This window comes from Saimiri boliviensis, chromosome 3 (genome assembly GCF_048565385.1).
Source record: "Saimiri boliviensis isolate mSaiBol1 chromosome 3, mSaiBol1.pri, whole genome shotgun sequence".
In the NCBI taxonomy this organism is placed as follows: Eukaryota; Metazoa; Chordata; class Mammalia; order Primates; family Cebidae; genus Saimiri; species Saimiri boliviensis.
The window spans coordinates 40,352,294-40,371,286 of record NC_133451.1 but is presented as its reverse complement, the minus strand read 5'-3'; the positions used below and the strand labels follow the sequence as shown (position 1 = coordinate 40,371,286).

At 38.2% G+C, this 18,993-nt stretch overlaps 1 protein-coding gene across 15 annotated transcripts in view; it reads right to left on the bottom strand.

Annotated features, from left to right (window-relative positions):
• Nucleotides 1-18,993, bottom strand: part of LIMCH1 (LIM and calponin homology domains 1) — a 362,412-nt gene that overhangs the window by 28,838 nt on the left and 314,581 nt on the right. For all 15 annotated transcript variants that reach the window (XM_074396063.1, XM_074396064.1, XM_039468101.2 and 12 more), the window contains 3 exons: nt 13,155-13,245; nt 11,234-11,397; nt 4,220-4,325 (listed from right to left, as the gene is read on the bottom strand). In XM_074396063.1, coding sequence (XP_074252164.1) covers nt 4,220-4,325; nt 11,234-11,397; nt 13,155-13,245 — 361 coding nt within the window. The remainder of the gene's footprint in view (nt 1-4,219; nt 4,326-11,233; nt 11,398-13,154; nt 13,246-18,993) is intronic.

The window sequence follows — 18,993 nt, the reverse complement described above, 5'->3', positions numbered from 1 at the left end:
CCAAGTACTGAAGGAGGGCTGGCTGTAGTCAATATCAGAATTGAGAGTCAGTAAATCTATAGCACAAAATGTCTTAATAACACACACATAAAACTGAAGGCATGGACAAAATGAACAGAACTGGGACAGTTTATCTTATTGTTTGTCTTCTTTGGTGTTAAGTGAATTTCATAGGCTCATACTTAATGGTGATACTGTTAAAATGTTAAATCTCAAAATGACAGGATGATATACTATGGAAAAACAAAAATGTACAGTTTGTATTGCTTTTTGGAGAACACTAGAAAAGTATACAAGGCAGCAAAGATGGGTGGTTTAGTCACTATTTCATATACATTACACTTTGTAAAGGTTACATATAGAAGTCTGTGGCAAAAGTCTTTTTACACGTATAAATAAAGGCTGTGTATATGCCTATATGTGGTGGCAACAAACACACAGAGCTCATAGCAAGGATTTGCATCCTTAAACTCTGCTGTTCTAGTCTGTCATTCTCAATTTTTAAAAAATCTGTTCTTAATGTGCACACATTTTACTGAAACATCAATTCGAGATCTTTTTCTGCAGCTGAGAGACAGCTGAGAAAAGGAAATTTGTCACTTTCAAATGTATTTTATGAATGTTTTCAGGGCATTTAAAGACTGAATGCATGTGTGTGTGTTTAAGGAAAACCTGTGGAACTTCATTAGGGTCGACCAGCAGATCTTCAGTGACCGGTATGACCAGTCTATAAATGGATGACTTTATAGAAATGGGGGAGAGACCACTTTCTGGGGGAGAAAGTATTAGGTGGGCTCCAGGATTCCTGATCCTAACCCTAGAGTTCCATTGGACTTGATGCTCACCTTCAGACCAGTCTCTTAAATGGGTGCTGGGCAGAGACCTATGCCTCCCCCATATCCCCATCTCAACTGAAGACAAATCATGTATTTTAAGGTTATATTTATTAGAGATCTTTTGCTTCTTGAAAGACAGGAACTTACAAACTTCAAGGTATTATTACTGTTATTTTCATATCAATCAATGATATCTTTGGTGCACAATTTAAATAAATACTTGAGGCCAGTGGTTGTCAGAGTGTGGTCCCTAGATGTGCAGGATCAGCATCACCTGGGAACCTGTAAACAATGCAAATCCTCTGGCCCCAGCCTAGACCTGCTGAATCAGAAACTGTGAGGGTGGGCTCCGAGCACTACAGGGACTCTGACACATACCAGTGTTTGAGAACTACAGTGTAAAACTGGATCTCCACAACATGAACACTCTTCTTTTTTTCTTTTTTTCTTTGTGAGCACTCTGATTTTAAAGAAAGGATTCAAGAACACTTTATTTCTGCCTGGTTCTTGCTCTATTCTTTTACTCCTGCTGCTGCTATTCTACAATTACTAGATTACATTATAAATGCTTATTCTGGGCCAGGTATTGAGCTAAACACTTTCTCTGGATTCTCCCATTTGATATTTCTAATATCCCTATGAGGTTAGTACTAGTATTATTTCTAGTTTACAAGTGCTGATGAGAGCTGAAGGAAAATCTGCTGGGTAAGGTCACAGAGCTAAGAACTAGACATACAAAAATTTGAACCCAGGCATTCTGTCTCCAGAGCCTGCAGCTATAATTACAGTTTCCATGAACCAGTACAAATATTGATATGGTTGGGCTGTGCCCCCACTCAAATGTTGAATTGTAGCTCCCATAATTCCCATGTATCATGGGAGGGACCTGGTGGGAGGTAACTGAATCATGAGGGCAGGTCTTTCTTCTGCTGTTCTCATGATAGTGAATAAGTCTCATGAGGGCTGATGGTTTTATAAAGGGGACTTCCCTGCACAAACCCTCTCTTTGCTGGCTATGTAAGACATCCCTTTGCTCTTCCTTCGTCTTCCACCATGATTATGAGGCCTCCCCAGCCATGTGGAACTGTGAGTCAATGAAACCTCTTTCCTTTATAAATTACCCGGTCTCAGGTATGTCTTTAACAGCAGCATGAAAGCTAACTAATACAAATATACAACTGGTATACTCCAAATATAATTGCATCTTAAAGAGTAAATTTTGAAATGTTTCAGTACTCTACTAAATTTTGTTTTTTAAGCATTCAACTTGGGTAAAGAATGAAGTAAAGTCTCTTAATTCAACAGCACATTTTATAAAATCAAAATATGTCATAATAACTAATGGAATGTGTAAATTTATAAGAAAACAAAACATGGCTTTAACATGGCTTAAAATTAACATGGATTAAAATATTCCCTCTCTATACTGCTTACCTATACAATTACAAAGTACTAGAATTAGGGCAGAATTAAAAGTGGTTCAAATATGGCCATTTGCTGGGACAGTTGTAATACTTATTTTTGTTAATTCCCTTCAGGACAGTAGGACTGACAAATTTAAGACAAATGCTTTGAAAACAGTATTGAACTTGTTTCCACATTAAGAACCTAGTAACTGCCTGGGTACAGTGGCTCACGCCTGTAATCCCAGCACTTTGGGGAGCCGAGGCAGGTGGATCACGAAGTGAGGAGATTGAGACCATCCTGGCCAACATGGTAAAACCTCTCCTCTACTAAAAATACGAAACAATTAGATGGGCGTGGTGGTGCACGCCTGTAATCCTAGTTACTTGGGAGGCTGAGGCAGGAGAATCACTTGAATCTGGGAGACAGAGTTTGCAGTGAGCCAAGATCACATCACTGCACTCCAGCCTGGTGACAGAGTGAGACTCCATCACACAAAAAAAATTAAAACCCAAAAAAACAAAACCAAAGAAACCTAGTAACCATCAGTACATACACAGTTAATTCTTCCCAACAGTTGTAGATAAAGCCCAATTTATCTGCCAAACATCAATGATCGCTAATGGAAGCCAACTCAGATTCTGCCAGTCACTCAAATAGCTGCCCACCAATTAAAAAGAAAAGTAAAAAGCTAAATCTACAAAATGCACTGGGGAAAGTCTATTAAAAAAAAGCAAAAACGAGAAACCCATAGTTCTTGCATCCTGAACGCTGGCTGTTTCTTTTTTTAAAAAAAGTTTTAATTTACATTTAATTTTATGTTTCTGACAGTAACAAAGTCTTGCTATGTGGCCCAGGTTGGTCTCAAACTCCTGGCCTCAAGTGCTGCTCCTGTCTTAGCCTCCCAGAGTGTTGGGATTACAGGTGTGAGCCACCACATCCAGCCCTGTTTCCACATCTAGAGAGAGATCTCACAGCAGTAAAACTCAGTGGTCTGTTTTGAAGAACAGTCCCTCTGGGTTGAGGAATTCTCAGAATCCATCCTCTACTGTTCACATCCCTCAGGGTCCTTTCTGGTGGTCACGGGCACCTGGGATTCCCACCAGGATGAAGGGATTTAAATTGGTTCTTAAAGAGTAAAGGGGTAAATTCACAACCCTATATATAGTCTACACAGTACTTAGGGAATTTGCGGTGGTCAATGCCATTTTAAGACTTTCTTATAGGCCCTGAATGCCCATATTTCTAGAAGCAACCCCTTCCCACATCATATCAAACACATTAAAATATATCAAACATATGAAAATATATCCTCAGTATGTATGTGTTAAACATTTTAAAGTCCTCATATGTACATATACACATGCATATATTTCACACACACACACACACACACACACACACACACACATATATATATATATGTTTATATACAGCTACAAATAATTTTGGGGATGATTAAAATGTCTATAACCTGTTTAATCTATAATGGTGAATGATTTCTCAATAATTATCATGCACTCAGGAATTATTATGGAGTTTAAAAAATCTGGCTTTTTCTCAAAATTATTGTCAAGTTAAATGACATTCATGAAGACCAGAATGAACAGTGAAACAGACATTATATTAAATGTTGTATTGAGTATATTAATTTCTGATTTTGTGACTATCTTTTTCTATTTTGGAGATAATAAACATTTTTAAAGCTCTAACACTTGTATCGGCTCTATTGTGCCCATAATACCTGGCAGACCAAATGGCCCTGGCAGCTAGGGTTCCTGGTCTGGTCAAACAGAAAATCCAGATCCAACTTTCCATTCTGAAGTCATAAATACAGCTATCGCAGACTCTGGCAAACACCCTGGCTAAAGGAATATCAACATAAAGGACGTAATCTTCCTTTAAATTAAGTAATATTTTACCACAGATGGGCCCGGCAGAACATGCAGACCTACAATAAAACATATCCTTCTCTTTACCTTGAGAACTGAGATTTGGCAAATGTAGTTGGTTGGCTTCAGGCATTTTGTCCAGAAATGGAAATGTCAGCGTTGCTTCTGGCTCTGGAGATTTTGGCTTTACCACCTGGACAATGAACAACAGGCATAAACATTATAAGAATCGTCCATTAATAAATGCACAGGTGACATAAAAGGTAAGGGTCCATGGCTATTACAGGAGTCAATCAGTTCAAACATTTAATATTCAACTTTAACTTTAAACATTTAATTTTTTATTCTTTCCCTAAGTAAGCACTTTCATCCTTCTCTACATTAAGAGAGTCCATTTTTTAGATAAATCAAAAAAGACAATAAAAATGTGATGATCACTTTTCTCCAAACCACAAGACAACATTCCATCTTTGGAATTAAATATTAATCTCTCTTATTTTCTTACTGAGCAGTCACAAATTCTCTTCATGGTACCACACAAAACTGAATTTGTAACGTCAGGAAATTAGATCTTCCACCTAAGATAATTAAAACAAATCTTACTCTATAAGTGCTAAACATTAAAGTAATATTACTTTTCAATGGACATTATTCTCAAGACATTACATAACCCCCATGAATTTATGCAAAGCACATGAAAGACAATATCCTTTGCCTGTTGACAAAGAAGCATTATTATAAATAACCACCATCAAATGGTGCCTTAGTATTTGATGCCCTTAGGGAATTTTTGAGGCACATTAGACTACTTGTCATTACTTATATATAATTCCAAAATTACAGACTTTAAAAATTCTTACGTTTGCTTTGCAAAATAGATTTTTCTTGTTATTGCTGCTTAATTTTGTTTCTCCCTAATCTGAATGATCTTTAGTAGAAGCACCCTTATGATTTGTTGTTTCTAATCAATTGATCACTGAAAGACCAGATTACCAAACTTATTAAGACAAAATGTCTAAAATAAGCATCAGCAGACACTGCGCATGGGTCTGAATGAAGAGTGTGGTTGTAAAAGTTTATGTCTTTTTAGCTGCTCACAGGACCGTCTCTGATTCACTCCTTGGCTGGTGGCTGTGTTCCTGACAGATAAATTACCTCAGGGCCAATGAGACAATGGAGCACTTGCTTCATCACACCCTGATCCCTAATTTGGTCCTCAGAATAAATTAATGTTAGAATTTACCCTCAGAAAAAATTATTTTTCTTTATGAATAATATATTCAACTCTAAGAGAATCCTGAAGAAAACTAATCACCTCATTCTGCATTACAGAGGTTAACCAGGTATCCAGATGAATGTTGGTGCTACACAGCAAATGCTAAGGTCTAGCCTTCCCAAGCTGACAACCCACCAATCATTAACCTCGTATCATTTCCTCATAATGGAGGCTGGCAAAAACATGTTTCACTAATGCCTGGTCATAAATGAAACAGTTAAGAGTCATCAGCAATGCTCAAAATGGCCGCTATATAAAAAGGTCAGCCTGTAAGCATGGGTGCTTTGTTTTATAAAGGGAACACTCTCCATCGAAATCAGGAAATAAAAGCTGTAGCAATCATGGTGGCTGCCATTCTCCCTTTATCTAAGAGCTGACTGTACAATAGGGAAGGAAGAAAAGGGAGAAATTCACATAGTCCAAGTGAGAAAAGCACAGGATACAAAGACCATCATTCCATTTGCTCATCAACTGTCAGGGTTCTTATCCTGGAGTCAATAGAACAGGATTCAGGGGCCATACATACTTGGTACCACATGATACCAAGAATAACTTGGTAATCCTGCATATTTTATTTTATGCTTTAAAAAATATTCTGAGAATAATGTTTACCAGATTGCCAAAAAGAAAAATGCACAAAAACACACACACAAACAAACTGAAGAACTCCTGAAAACATTTTTTTCCATAGTAGGGCAGGTGTGACTCTGCTGATCCACAAATGGACTCCAAGATGAGGTTGCACAGCTGAGATTTGCAATGACTACTTTTTACTTAGGATATTCATTCTGTTCAAGTTAAACTTTTTTCTTGCAATGATATAGATTTTTCCTTTCGGTTTAGATTTAAGTGGGAAAGGCAAGCAAATTTGGAAAGATAATAAATAATGGTTCCTAGTCTGATGTGGATAAAGTGAAACCTGCAAAGGCGGGAAATTCTGCCTGCCTCCCAACATTTGACCCCCATTTAGTTCTCCTTTCCAGACCTTCAGACCATTCTTTAATTCTCTATAAAAATGAGGAATAGGGCCAGGTGCGGTGGCTCACACCTGTAATCCCAGCACTTTGGGAGGCCGAGGTGGGCAGATCACAAATTCAAGAGATTGAGAAGACCATCCTGGCCAACATGGTAAAATTCCATCTCTACTGAAAATACAAAAATTAGCTGGGCATGGTGGCATGCGCCTATAGTCCCAGTTACTCAGGAGGCTGAGGCAGGAGAATCACTTGAACCCAGGAGGCGGAGGCTGCAGTGAGCCGAGATCATGCCCCTGCATTCCAGCCTGGGCAACAAAGCAAGACTCTGTCTCCAAAAAAAAGGAATAGCTAGGGTCTAAAATATTGAAAAGGCATCAAAGCAGCAGCAGCCATTTTAGAGGCTCTGCCAAGGATACATCATTCTCAGCTCCAAAGGCCAGGAGCTGTATGATGTTCACTGCTGACTACCCAGTACCTAGCACAGGGCCAGACATGATATAGTAGATGCACAGCCAATACTGGTTGAGTAAATGATGAATAAACTGGAACTACAAGTGGTAGATGTTTCACTTTAAAGTCAGATCCAAATTGAGGATTCATTTTTAAAGCTGGGATGCCATCACATACAGTCTTCTAGCTGTGAAAGTCAGTGGTTTTCTGTCTTGGTGGCCCATTAAAATTACCTGGGAGCTTAAAAAACTACAGAAGCCTGGGCTCTGCCTCCAGAGATTCTAATTTATTTGGTGTGGAATGGACTTGGATTGTTGTTTGTTTCTGAGATGGGGTCTTGCTCTGTTGCCCAGGTTAGAGTGCAGTGGTGTACACATGGCTCACTGCAGCCTCGACCTCCTGGGCTAAGTGGTCCTCCCACCTGAGCCTTCATAGTACCTGGAACTACAGGTGCTCACTACCATGCCTGGTTCATTATTTATTATTATTATTATTATTATTATTATTGAGACAAAGACTTTCTGGATTTCCCAAGCTGGTCTTGAACTTCTAGGCTCAAGTGATCCTCCTGACCTGGCCTCCAAAGTGCTGGGATTACAATTGTGAGCTACCACACCCAGCTAGCTTTATATTTTTTAAATTCTCAAGGGTAATCAAGGTTGAGATTTACTGATGTAACTGATGAATATTTTTAGACTCTGTACCTGAAAACAAATCAAACTGATGTGAATGAGATGAGACCCTAAACAAGGAAGAAAACTTAATAAAAACTAGACTTTAAAACCTATTACATCAGAATAATAATTTTCTAGGTTTCTTGTTATCCAAATCCAGGGGCATCAGAAGTATCATTGCTAACAAATACTAGAAAGTACTGGAAAGAGACCAGCTAGTAAGCTGATAGGTTAAAAGGCAAATAAGCAAACACACACAGCAAACTAAAACCTAACTGTAAGGCTTTAGAACTTTTATGACATTACACTTTTCTTTGTACTGAACTCCTCAGAATTAAAAAATCAATGATTTAAAGTAAGTTTTAAAAGATGTTGAAAGAACATTTACCGAATGTTACTAATAGGTATGTTTCAGTGATTTTTATGCCTTCTCTCATTCTATTTCGATGTTTATTTAAAAATATATTTATTACCTGATACATTTTTTTTTTAGAGAAAGAAAAAAAGAACAATAAGAAAAAGAATAAAGAAGAGGAAGAAAGAGAAAGAGGTGAGGGAGAGAGAATGGGGGTATTGCTTTATTGCCTGGGCTAGAATGCAGTGTAAATATGGGCATGCCTATAATTGTCCTTAATAATGGAGACATGAAAGAAAATGAGGGAAGAGAATAACAAACAAGGAGCCAACCAACATTTCGTTTAAACTTCTAAGTTGATATGATGTGGTACTGATAAGAGTGTATATTTTGTGTATTTAAAGTGGAGAGTTCTATAAATGTTAATTACATTTACTTATACAGATCTGAGTTCAAGTCCTGGATGTTGTTGTTAATTTTCTGTCTCATTGATCTGTCTAATATTAATGTTGAAGTCTCCCACTATTATTGTGTGGGAGTCTAAGTCTCTTTATTAGTCTTGTATGTCTGGGTGTTCCTGTATTGGGTGCGTATATATTTAGGATCTTTAGCTCTTCTTGTTGTTGCATTGATCCTTTTATCATTATATAATGTCCTTCTTTACTTCTTTTGATCTTTGTTGCTTTAACGACTATTTTATCAGAGGCAAAAATTGTAACTTCTGCTTTTTATTTATTTATTTATTTTTGCTCTCTGTTTGGTTGGTAAATCTTTCTCCATCCCTTGTTTTGAGTCTTTGTGTATCCTTGAATGTGAGATGGCTCTGGATGCAGCATACTGATGGGTTTCAGTTTTTTATCCAAATTGCCTGTCTGTCTTTGGATTGGGGGATTTAGTCAATTTAAATTTAGAATAAATAATGATATATGTGAGTTTAATACTGCTATTTAATATTAGCTGGCTATTCTGCCCATTAGTTGACGTAAATTCTTCATTATATTGATGCTCTTTTTGGTATTTTTTAGAAAGGCTGATACTGTTTGTTCCTTTCTATGTGTAATGGTTCTTTCAGAAGCTCTTGTAAAGCAGGCTTGGTGGTGATGAAATCTCTGAGTGCTTGCTTGTTCACAAAAAACTTTATTTTTCCTTCACTTATGGAGCTTAGTTTGGCTGGATGTGAAATTCTTGGTTGAAAGCTCTTTTCTTTAAGGATGTTGAATATTGGTCCCCACTCTCTTCTGGCTTGTAGGGTTTCTGCTGAGAGATCTGCTGTAAGTCTGATAGGCTTCCCTTTGTGGGTAACCTGACCTTTCTCTCTGGTTGCCCTTAGTATTTTCTCCTTCATTTCAACCTTGGTGAATCTGATGATTATGTGCCTTGGAGTTGCTCTTCTTGAGGAATATCTTTGTGGTGTTCTCTGTATTACCTGGAGTTGAATATTGTCCTGCCTTACTAGGTTGGGAAAATTTTCCTGAATAATATCCTGAAGCGTATTTTCCAGCTTGGATTCATTCTCTTCGTCACGTTCAGGTACACCTATCAAGCGTAGAATAGGTCTTTTCACATAGTCCCATGTTTCTTGGAGACTTTGCTCATTCCTTTTTATCCTTTTTTCTCTAATCTTGTCTTCTTGTTTTATTTCACTGAGTTGGTCTTCGACCTCTGATAGCCCTTCTTCTGCTTGATCAATTCGGCTCTTAAAACTTGTGCATACTTCACGTAGTTCTCGTATTGTGTTTTTCAGCTCCATCAATTCACTTATATTCCTCTCTAAATTGTGTATTCTTGTTAACATTTCGTCAAACCTTTTTTCAAAGTTCTTAGTTTCTTTGGATCGGGTTAGAACAAGTTCTTTTAATTCACGGAAGTTTCTTATTATCCACGTTTTGAAGCCTGCTTCTGTAATTGGAACACACTCGTTCTCCATCAAGCCTTGTTTCGTTGCTGATGAGGAACTGGGATCCCCTGCTGAGGGAGAGGCGTTCTGATCTTGGGTATTCTCAGGCTTTTTTGGCTGTTTTCTTCCCTTCATTGTAGATTTATCCATGTGGTCTTTATAATTACCGTCTTTGTAATTGGGTTTCTGAGTGGACGTCCAACTTATTGATTCTCAGCGCCGAAATCTGAGCAACCCACTGCACCGACTAAATCAGTGGCGTTAAGATTGATGGTGCTTTTCGGACTCTGCACCAAGAATTGACGCACCGAGGCGCCGGCAAAACCGCCTCGCCGGTCACAAGAGTCGCGCTGGCGACCCGTGAGACTCCTCCGCTGGGAATCTCCTGGTGCGTGAGCAACAAGAATTCATGTGAAGGTGTAGCATCCTCTCGTTCTTTGCGCTTTCACTGGGAGCTACAATCCCGAGCTGCTAGTGATCAGCCATCTTGGATCTCTCCCCAACATTTATTACATAGTAATACGTCTGTGTGTATAGATATATATTTCTCTCTCTCTCTCTCTCTCTCTATATATATATATATATAGCATATATATATAGTATATATATAGAGTATATATATATAGTATATATATAGAGTATATATATAGAGTATATATATAGTATATATAGTATATATATAGAGTATATATATAGTATATATAGTATATATATATAGTATATATATAGTATATATATAGTATATATATATAGTATATATATAGTATATATAGTATATATATAGTATATATATAGTATATATATAGTATATATATAGTATATATATAGTATATATAGTATATATATATAGTATATATATAGTATATATATAGTATATATATATAGTATATATATAGTATATATAGTATATATATATAGTATATATATATAGTATATATATACTATATATATATATATATATATATATATATATATACACTCAAAATTTTACAATGAACAAGCAGCATATTTATATTTAGAAAAACTATGGATTAGGACCAGGCGCTGTGGCTCATGCCTGTAATACTAGCACTCTGGGAGGCCGAGGCAGGTGGATCACCTGAGGTCAGGAGTTCAAGACTAGCCTGGCAAACATGGTGAAACTCTGTTTCTCCTAAAAATACAAAAATTAGCTGGGCATGGTGGCAAATGCCTGTAGTCTCAGCTACTTGGAAGGCTGAGGCAGGAGAATCACCTGAACTCAGGAGTTGGAAGTTACAGTGAGCTGAGATAGGGCCACTGCACTCCAGCCTGGGCAACAAGAGCAAAACTCCATCTCACAAAACAAACAAACAAACATAAAAACCTACAGATGAAAGATAGGGAAAAAGATGAGGAGAGAAAATAAATTTTCATTATTCACAACTGCCACAGTAGCAGCTAGCTGCAATATGGGTCGGTGTTAACTTGTGGGTTTAAACCACTTTCCTCACCTTTTGCGACAGCACCAACTCTACCTTTCCGCTCATTTCGTTTTCTTGTTTCTTCTGGTCTTTTTCTTCTGGCACATCATTCTTCAGCTGGGAGCTGGAGGGAAATTCCACAAAGGCCACAGTAGGGCTGCATCGAGTCACAGTTGTTGTAAAATGCTGTGGTTCTGCAATGGAGTTATATCCAGAAACAGAGAGGAAAAAAAGAAAATCAAGTAACTATAGGACCATTTATTCTACAATGCCACAAAGTACCTTCAGTGCATATCCCACCCTGGCAATGTAAATTGGATGACAGCGTGCTGAGAGGCGTAAGAGAACCGAAGACACTGGAATTCCCAAAGCCCTTGCATTATTATAGAACAACAGGCAACAAAAAATGTATCCTATCACCACACTATGAAGAACTGAAATTTTTAGTAAGGGTCAGGGTTTACATCTGAATAATACTACATGAAACAGAATGCTGACACAAATATAGCACGATCATGGCAGATGGGCTGGAGAGGAGAACATCTACAGGTGAATCTTCTTTTTTCTTTTTCTTTTTTTTTTTTTTTTTGAGGCTGAGTCTCGCTTTGTTGCCAGGTGCCAGACCAGAGTGCAGTGGTGCAATCTCGGCTTACTGCAACCTCCACCTCCTGGGTTCAAACCATTCTCCTGCCTGAGCCTCCCGAGTAGCTGGGACTACAGGTTCGTGCCACCACGCCCAGCTAATTTTGATATTTTAGTAGAGACAGGGTTTCACCATGTTGGCCAGGATGGTCTCGATCTCCTAACCTCGTGATCCAGCCACCTCGGCCTCCCAAAGAGCTGGGATTACAGGTGTGAGCCACTGCACCTGGCCTCTACATTCCCAGTGGATGGGCAGCAATCTGATGCTTCCTCTTTTTGTATTTCAGTGCTCCTTTTTTAACATCGGAATTTCTTAATTGGAATGTGTTATGGAGTGTGGGATATATGTATATAATGCAATGAAAATAAAGTGTTCTCTGATACATAAAGAACTAGGTTCACTTTAGAAGGGGTGGAAAAGTCACTACCTAAGGGGGCATATCAAAACATGAAGGCACAATCTAGTTTGAAAAAGTATATGCTATTATTAAATGACATTTAATTTATTTAAAAATGACACTTAAAATAATTTGGTGATTAACAGTGGAGAAAGAACTTATAAAAAATAATAATTTGGTATTGGAAGAGGGTGAGAGGTTTTTTTTGTTGGTGGTGGTGTTTTTGAGACAGTCTTGCTCTGCTGCCCAGGCTGGAGTGCAATGGCACAATCTCCGCTCACTGTAACCTCCAGCTCCTGGGTTCAAGCGATTCTCCTGCTGAGGGTGAGAGGTTTTAATGTTTCTCAAAAGAAGAAATGCATTAAATATATCGATAAGGCTGCAAAAAATATTGAAGAACAAGACTCTAGGGAATACGGGCCGCCTTCCTAAAACAATGAATATAGCATATTTATACTCACTGTCCAGATTCATAGCATTATTTTATTCTTTTTTTTAACTATTCATGAGCTTTATCATTTCAGCATCTATTTTTATGATATATTTTTTATCTCTCGTTTATCTATTGCTGTTACTGTGTCAAAATTTTCTCGTCAATTTTTAGCATGATTTATATAGAAGAAACGATATTCTTTATGATTATATAGATAAATATTTAAGAAACAAAATAAAACTGGGTACCTTAAAAAAAAAAAAAAAAAAAAAAAAAGCATGGGCTCCTATTTTCATAGCAACATTAACCGTATGGTCAGAATTTCCCCAAGAAGCCTCTAGGTGGCAGCACAACCACACCACTCCTAGAGTCTAATTCCTACCTTTCTGTGGCTCAGTAGGAAAAAGTCTTGACTATTTCCACTACATCTTAAGAGTTATCATGATTTACCTTAAAGCTAGTCTCTTATGAAACAAACCTGATGTGGCAAGTTCTATATTCCCTTTTCTTGGTTTTCCACCATCATTCTCATCCTCTTGACTATTCGGTTCCGTTTTCTCAGTGGTTGCCTGAAAAAGAGATTTCCCCCCCCCCCATGAATAAATTATTCCTTTAAAGGTTCTATAAATGATTTTTTTAAACAGTAATTTTTAGGCCAACAAGGTGGTTTGCCCATAGAAATTCCCTCTTCTGCTTCCTAGGCAGCTTCAAGGTGAGAGCCTGGATTGATTGGAGGGAGATGTTATACTGGAAACAGGACACCCATGCAGGTCACTATCTCCCCAAACCTCCTATGACCGCCTTGGACATACATCCCACATTTTCCTTTCTTTCATCATCAAAATTTCAAAATCATGGCTATCACCCGCTTGTTCCTGAACGCCTTTCAAATTGGCTTAGGGTCATAGCACCAGTGAAGTCATTCTGTGGCTCTGTAAAGGTTACAATCAGCTCCTCAGCGGCCTATCCTGGGCATAGTTGCCTGCGGCCCTTGGCGCTGTGACTTTTAGTTTGAAGTTCTCATCCTTCCTGGGCTCCCAGTGAACCTCTATTACTAGTGTTCTAATTCATTCTTTCCTTTTCCCTCTCCTCCCCACTCTCAGCCTCCTCTTCTCTCACTGGTTCTTACTCCTTTTCACCAAAATATGGATCATTCTTAAAGATTTCAGCTGGACCCTGTTTTCCTTCACCTGTGCTGAACGACCTTCAGATACATCAATTAGTCCCACGGATTCACCATTGCATTCTCTGTGTATGCCTCGTATTTTCATCTCCAGCTGTGAGAGTCCATCAAGACCTTCGGTTTCACCTCTAGGGTTAATGTCCTTCTCCTCCAAATTTGACAATTTCTGTTTATGGCACCAGTTCTTCCCATCACATAAACTTTGATCTCTGACTCATACCTCATGAATATTCATCATTTGCCAAGTCCTACTTAGTTCCCAACACACTCGTTTTCATGTCCATCACTTCCTTTCTGTTTCTCTGGCTGGGTCTCCAGGTTTGCCTTTACTCCTTGTTCCCCGCTAAGAGGTCTCTGTGATTCGGACCTCGCTATCTACCTGCCACATCACTGTCATGTTCCTCTCCGTGGTACCTCACGTTATTACGCCAACGCTTGTGTTCCTCTCTCTCTCAGCAGGACCTTGAATGTATCAGTTTTACCCTTGATGGAATTTATAATAGTTAAAAAAAAAATTGGAACAATTTAAATATCCAGCAATGGGGGAATGATTGAATTACTGCATGTCCATAAAAAGAATATAATCATGAAAAAATAAGATGTTGAATACTTAATGATATGTGAAAATACTGTCTAATGATAGGAAATGTAAACTGCATATACAGTTTGATGTTTACATGTATAAGATTATATACAGGCCGGGCGCGGTGGCTCAAGCCTGTAATCCCAGCACTTTGGGAGGCCGAGGCGGGTGGATCACAAGGTCAAGAGATCGAGATCGTCCTGGTCAACATGGTGAAACCCCGTCTCTACTAAAAATACAAAAAATTAGCTGGGCATGGTGGTGCGTGCCTGTAATCCCAGCTACTCAGGAGGCTGAGGCAGGAGAATTGCCTGAACCCAGGAGGCAGAGGTTGCGGTGAGCCGAGATCGCGCCATTGCACTCCAGCCTGGGTAACAAGAGCGAAACTCCGTCTCAAAAAAAAAAAAAAAAGATTATATACATGCCTATACATACACATAAATATATCTGCTAATACATATATTAACATATATTAAAAACAGTAAGAAAATACAAAATGTCAATTGTGATTATTTTTAATGTGCTTAAATTTTGGGTGACTTTTTCTTCTCTTTACATATATTTTATATATTCCAAAATGTTCTACAATGACTATGTATTACTTCTGTAATTGAAAAACAAAATCAATGCAGTTTTACATTGTCTTTCATTTGGAGCCAATTGACCCTAGAATGAAGTCCGAAATTATCCTGCTATTACAATAGATGTTTGGTAAAAATGAATAAAATGTTGAATTAAATATTAGCTAGATTATATTTTGACTTAAAGAGAGCAAGTTAATGACTATTGCATTTTTTGGTAGAAGTTTCTTGTAAAAAACTAAAGTTAAATTTTAAAGTGTGTATAAAATATTGCATAAATTTTACAAAGGTTTTAAGATAACGGTTTCAGAAAAGGCATTATTAAATGTTTCATAAAGTATCCCCATGGGTTCTCAAGAACTATGAATTTATTCATCTCTCTTAAGTATATATATTTTACCCATAAATCAAAATTTGCCTCTCAAAATGAAAGGTCTTTAAAGTTAATGCATTGGTGGAAACCATCACCGAATTCATTAAAAACAAAGAAATTTCAAACAACAAAACTTTCAAGTTTCTAAAAAGTTTTACAGGGCTGGGTGCAGTGGCTCAAGCCTGTAATCCCAGCACTTTGGGAGGCCGAGGTGGGTGGATCACGAGGTCAAGAGATTGAGACCATCCTGGTCAACATGGTGAAACCCCGTCTCTATTAAAAATACAAAAAATTAGCTGGGCATGGTGGCACGTGTCTGTAATCCCAGCTACTCAGGAGGCTGAGGCAGGAGAATTGCCTGAACCCAGGAGGCGGAGGTTGTGGTGAGCCGAGATCGTGCCATTGCACTCCAGCCTGGGTAACAAGAGCGAAACTCCCTCTCAAAAAAATAAAAATAAATAAAAATAAAAATTAGAAAAAAAAAGTTTTACAATAGCATTTAGTGGCAAAAATGTGACTTTTCTTTGGAGGATGGGGTAGTTTTGAAATCCTCATAATTAGATGGGCATTTTCTAATGATGAATACTCATGTATCAATTCTGGAAGAATATAATATTAAGTTAAACTGCACTTTAAAAAACCTAGGCAGGAAATATGCATCACCTTAGTATTATTTAATGGATTTGAAAATATTTTAATATATCAACAAGTCTGAATTGAATCCCTGCAAGAGACTTAATGAGTGAAAAGAGTTGGTCTTTTTAAATTACATTTAGGTTATGGTACATGTGTGTGCTTACATTGTTTGCTATATGAACCACCAACATGGTAGTAGGATTTGAAGATCTATCAGTTTAGCATTGCAAAGAATAAGTTGGGTTTTATAATTTAAAGTGCTTTCTCACACATGTAGAAATATTAATACATGATGATGTTTTTGTTTTATGATGTCTATATGGAAAATACTGGCAGAAATACTTATTTTTAGCTTCGCCTTCCCCACAAAAGGATTAGGTTATAGAAAACTATCTGAGGCTGGGAAACAAATTTGCAATTATATATTGATGAATGAGTATCTTGAGAACACTGGTGTTTCCAAACACTATAAACAAAAATATGTAACTATAGAACAGGGCCAAAGCCTCCCCAGACCAAAATTGTTCAAAGAAATGAACATATTTTATTAAATCTAAAATACCATCAATTTTTTTTATTACTTTAGGTACTACTAAGAAAGAAAACACACCATCGGTTAAATATGACACACCATTGATTGTAAGACAGATCCTGATTTAGAGATGTTAAAATGTGAAAAGTGAGCCACTTAGAATCAATGAAAGAAGATAATTCATGAAGCCCTTTAGACCTAATGTGTGATGCAGAGGGACAGGGTGCTCAAGCACTGCTTCACCAAGGTTTATTGTACCAGCACACCACATTCCTGCAGCGTTTTACCACTTAGGCATGCCTAACGGAGAACTTCTACTTTCAAGAATTCTCACATTTCTCAAGGCATTTCTGTATGGCTCAGCACTCTAACACCAAACTCCAGATAATCCAATTTACCTTACCTTAAAAAGGATGCTTTAAAGGTTATCCTGACATTTGATGTGGTAAAATGATAGCAGCAACAGCAGAAATCACAATCAATATTTACTGCATTTGCCACGTGTCAGTGCTGTTGAGTCCTTCATAAGAATCATCTCACATAATTCTCAGAGCAAGCTTAGGAGGTAGGTTCCAATATGATTCCCTTTATACAAATGAAGAAACTGAGGCCCAGGAGGTTAAGTGACTTACCCAAGGTCATACTGCTGGTAGGCAGGGGAAGTGGGAACCCTGCCTGTGCTGGTGACCTCAACGCTCCATCATCTGGGCTTGGAGTCACACCAGCTCCAAGCTGTCCTCCAGTATTTGAAGGTTTTGATCCATGACAGGCAATCTATCACCTGAGAGTCTCGTTTACTGCTGAAATGATTCAAACTGCTTTTTCCATTCCCTTTCTTTCCTCTACCTCCCACTCATTTATTCTGCAACAGATTAGACCACTCCTGGAATCTCTCCCCTTCCTAGGGCTCCTGGAAACCCAACTGCCCCAGCCATCAGCTTATCTTGGAGATTTCTGTTCAGTCCGGGTTCTGAGGGATTAGAGGCCAGGTGCAGAATCCTTGTTAAGTAAATAAATATTATGCATTATTTATGGAATGCATACTCTCAAGCTTAGTTTAAATGTATACTAGTCATCAAAATCTGGCTACAGCTAGCAAAATATTCAGACATAGTAAGAGAAAAAGCAAGCAATTTAAGTAACAGGAACTATTTAAAAATACTTCATACACACTGAGAAAAAGAAGAATACACATTTTCTAAAAATCTTGCATTAATTTCAGGGTGTCTTTGAGTAATAGGAAGTTGATGTTTTCTCCACAGTTTCCTGTATTCTGCAATGTGTATAGGCTATCTGAAATCAAGGAAAATCCCCAAAGCCAGGTTAATTAACTCATGTCTGGATACTCCATCCAGGAGGCTTATTACTTTTGTACTCACATCACTACTTCAAAGGAAATGAATTCAAAGTTGGCAATGATACACTCAGAGGCTGGCTTCAAACAAACCTGCCTTGCTGGAAAAATTGTTTTCTGACTTGTATTTTTCTTTGGTTACAGCTCCACAGAGGAGAGCCCTCCCCTTCTCCAACTGGTAACACTTTTTCAAGAATGAAAAACAAGTAAATAAAAACAGATCCCTGGACGTGAATGAATGAGAGCAGAGAAAGGTTGCATGGGACTCAGCCAGGAGCTGGCTTCCCCTTCACTGAGAACGCAATCCAAACCGCCTGGGTGCCAGACTCAGCCCTGGGGCCTTGGGTGGGAGTGGCAGTTTCCTGGCTTGAGAGAGACATGGTCTAGCCCGAAGCCTACCTGGCATCTGGCTGCTCATTTTAACTAGAATCGTGGTGGTGAACTGGCCCAGAGAACGACACTGGAAGATGAACTAGAAATGTGAAGCAGGAGGGCAGGCACCCCGTCCTGAGACCCAGGGCCTAGGTTCTGAGCCTGTTTCTAGCATGGAGTTGCTGGGGAGCTTGGATTGATCATGTAACCTCCACGGGTTGGAACAAGTCATGTCCAGGGTCCTTTCCTGAGCAATGGTTTTGCGACTCTGGGCGATTTCCTGGCTCTTGTCTTGAATAACTTATCTGGGCACAAGCCTGGAAAATCAGTCTATTTATGCTCTGGCACCACAACCCAGGTGTCACACATGCTGTGCATGGGTTTCTCTTTTCACTTTTATACCTCCAAATATCTACCGCCACTGAAAGACAGAGATGGAGAATCAGGCTCTCCATGTCTTAAACTTTTTTGTGTGTGTACTAAACTTTTCAAATAAAAGAAATAATGAGGTTTTGATCCAGGTAACTGGATAGGCTAGGTTAATTTTTGATTTACCCTGATGTGTGCTTTCTTGAAATCTGTAAATGCATCTGTATCTACATACCTTTCATGACTTTTAAAAAATCATCAAAACTAGCAATTTTACAACTACTTCTAGATGGAGAAAACCAGTTTCTAAAGAAATGTTTATTGACATTTGCCT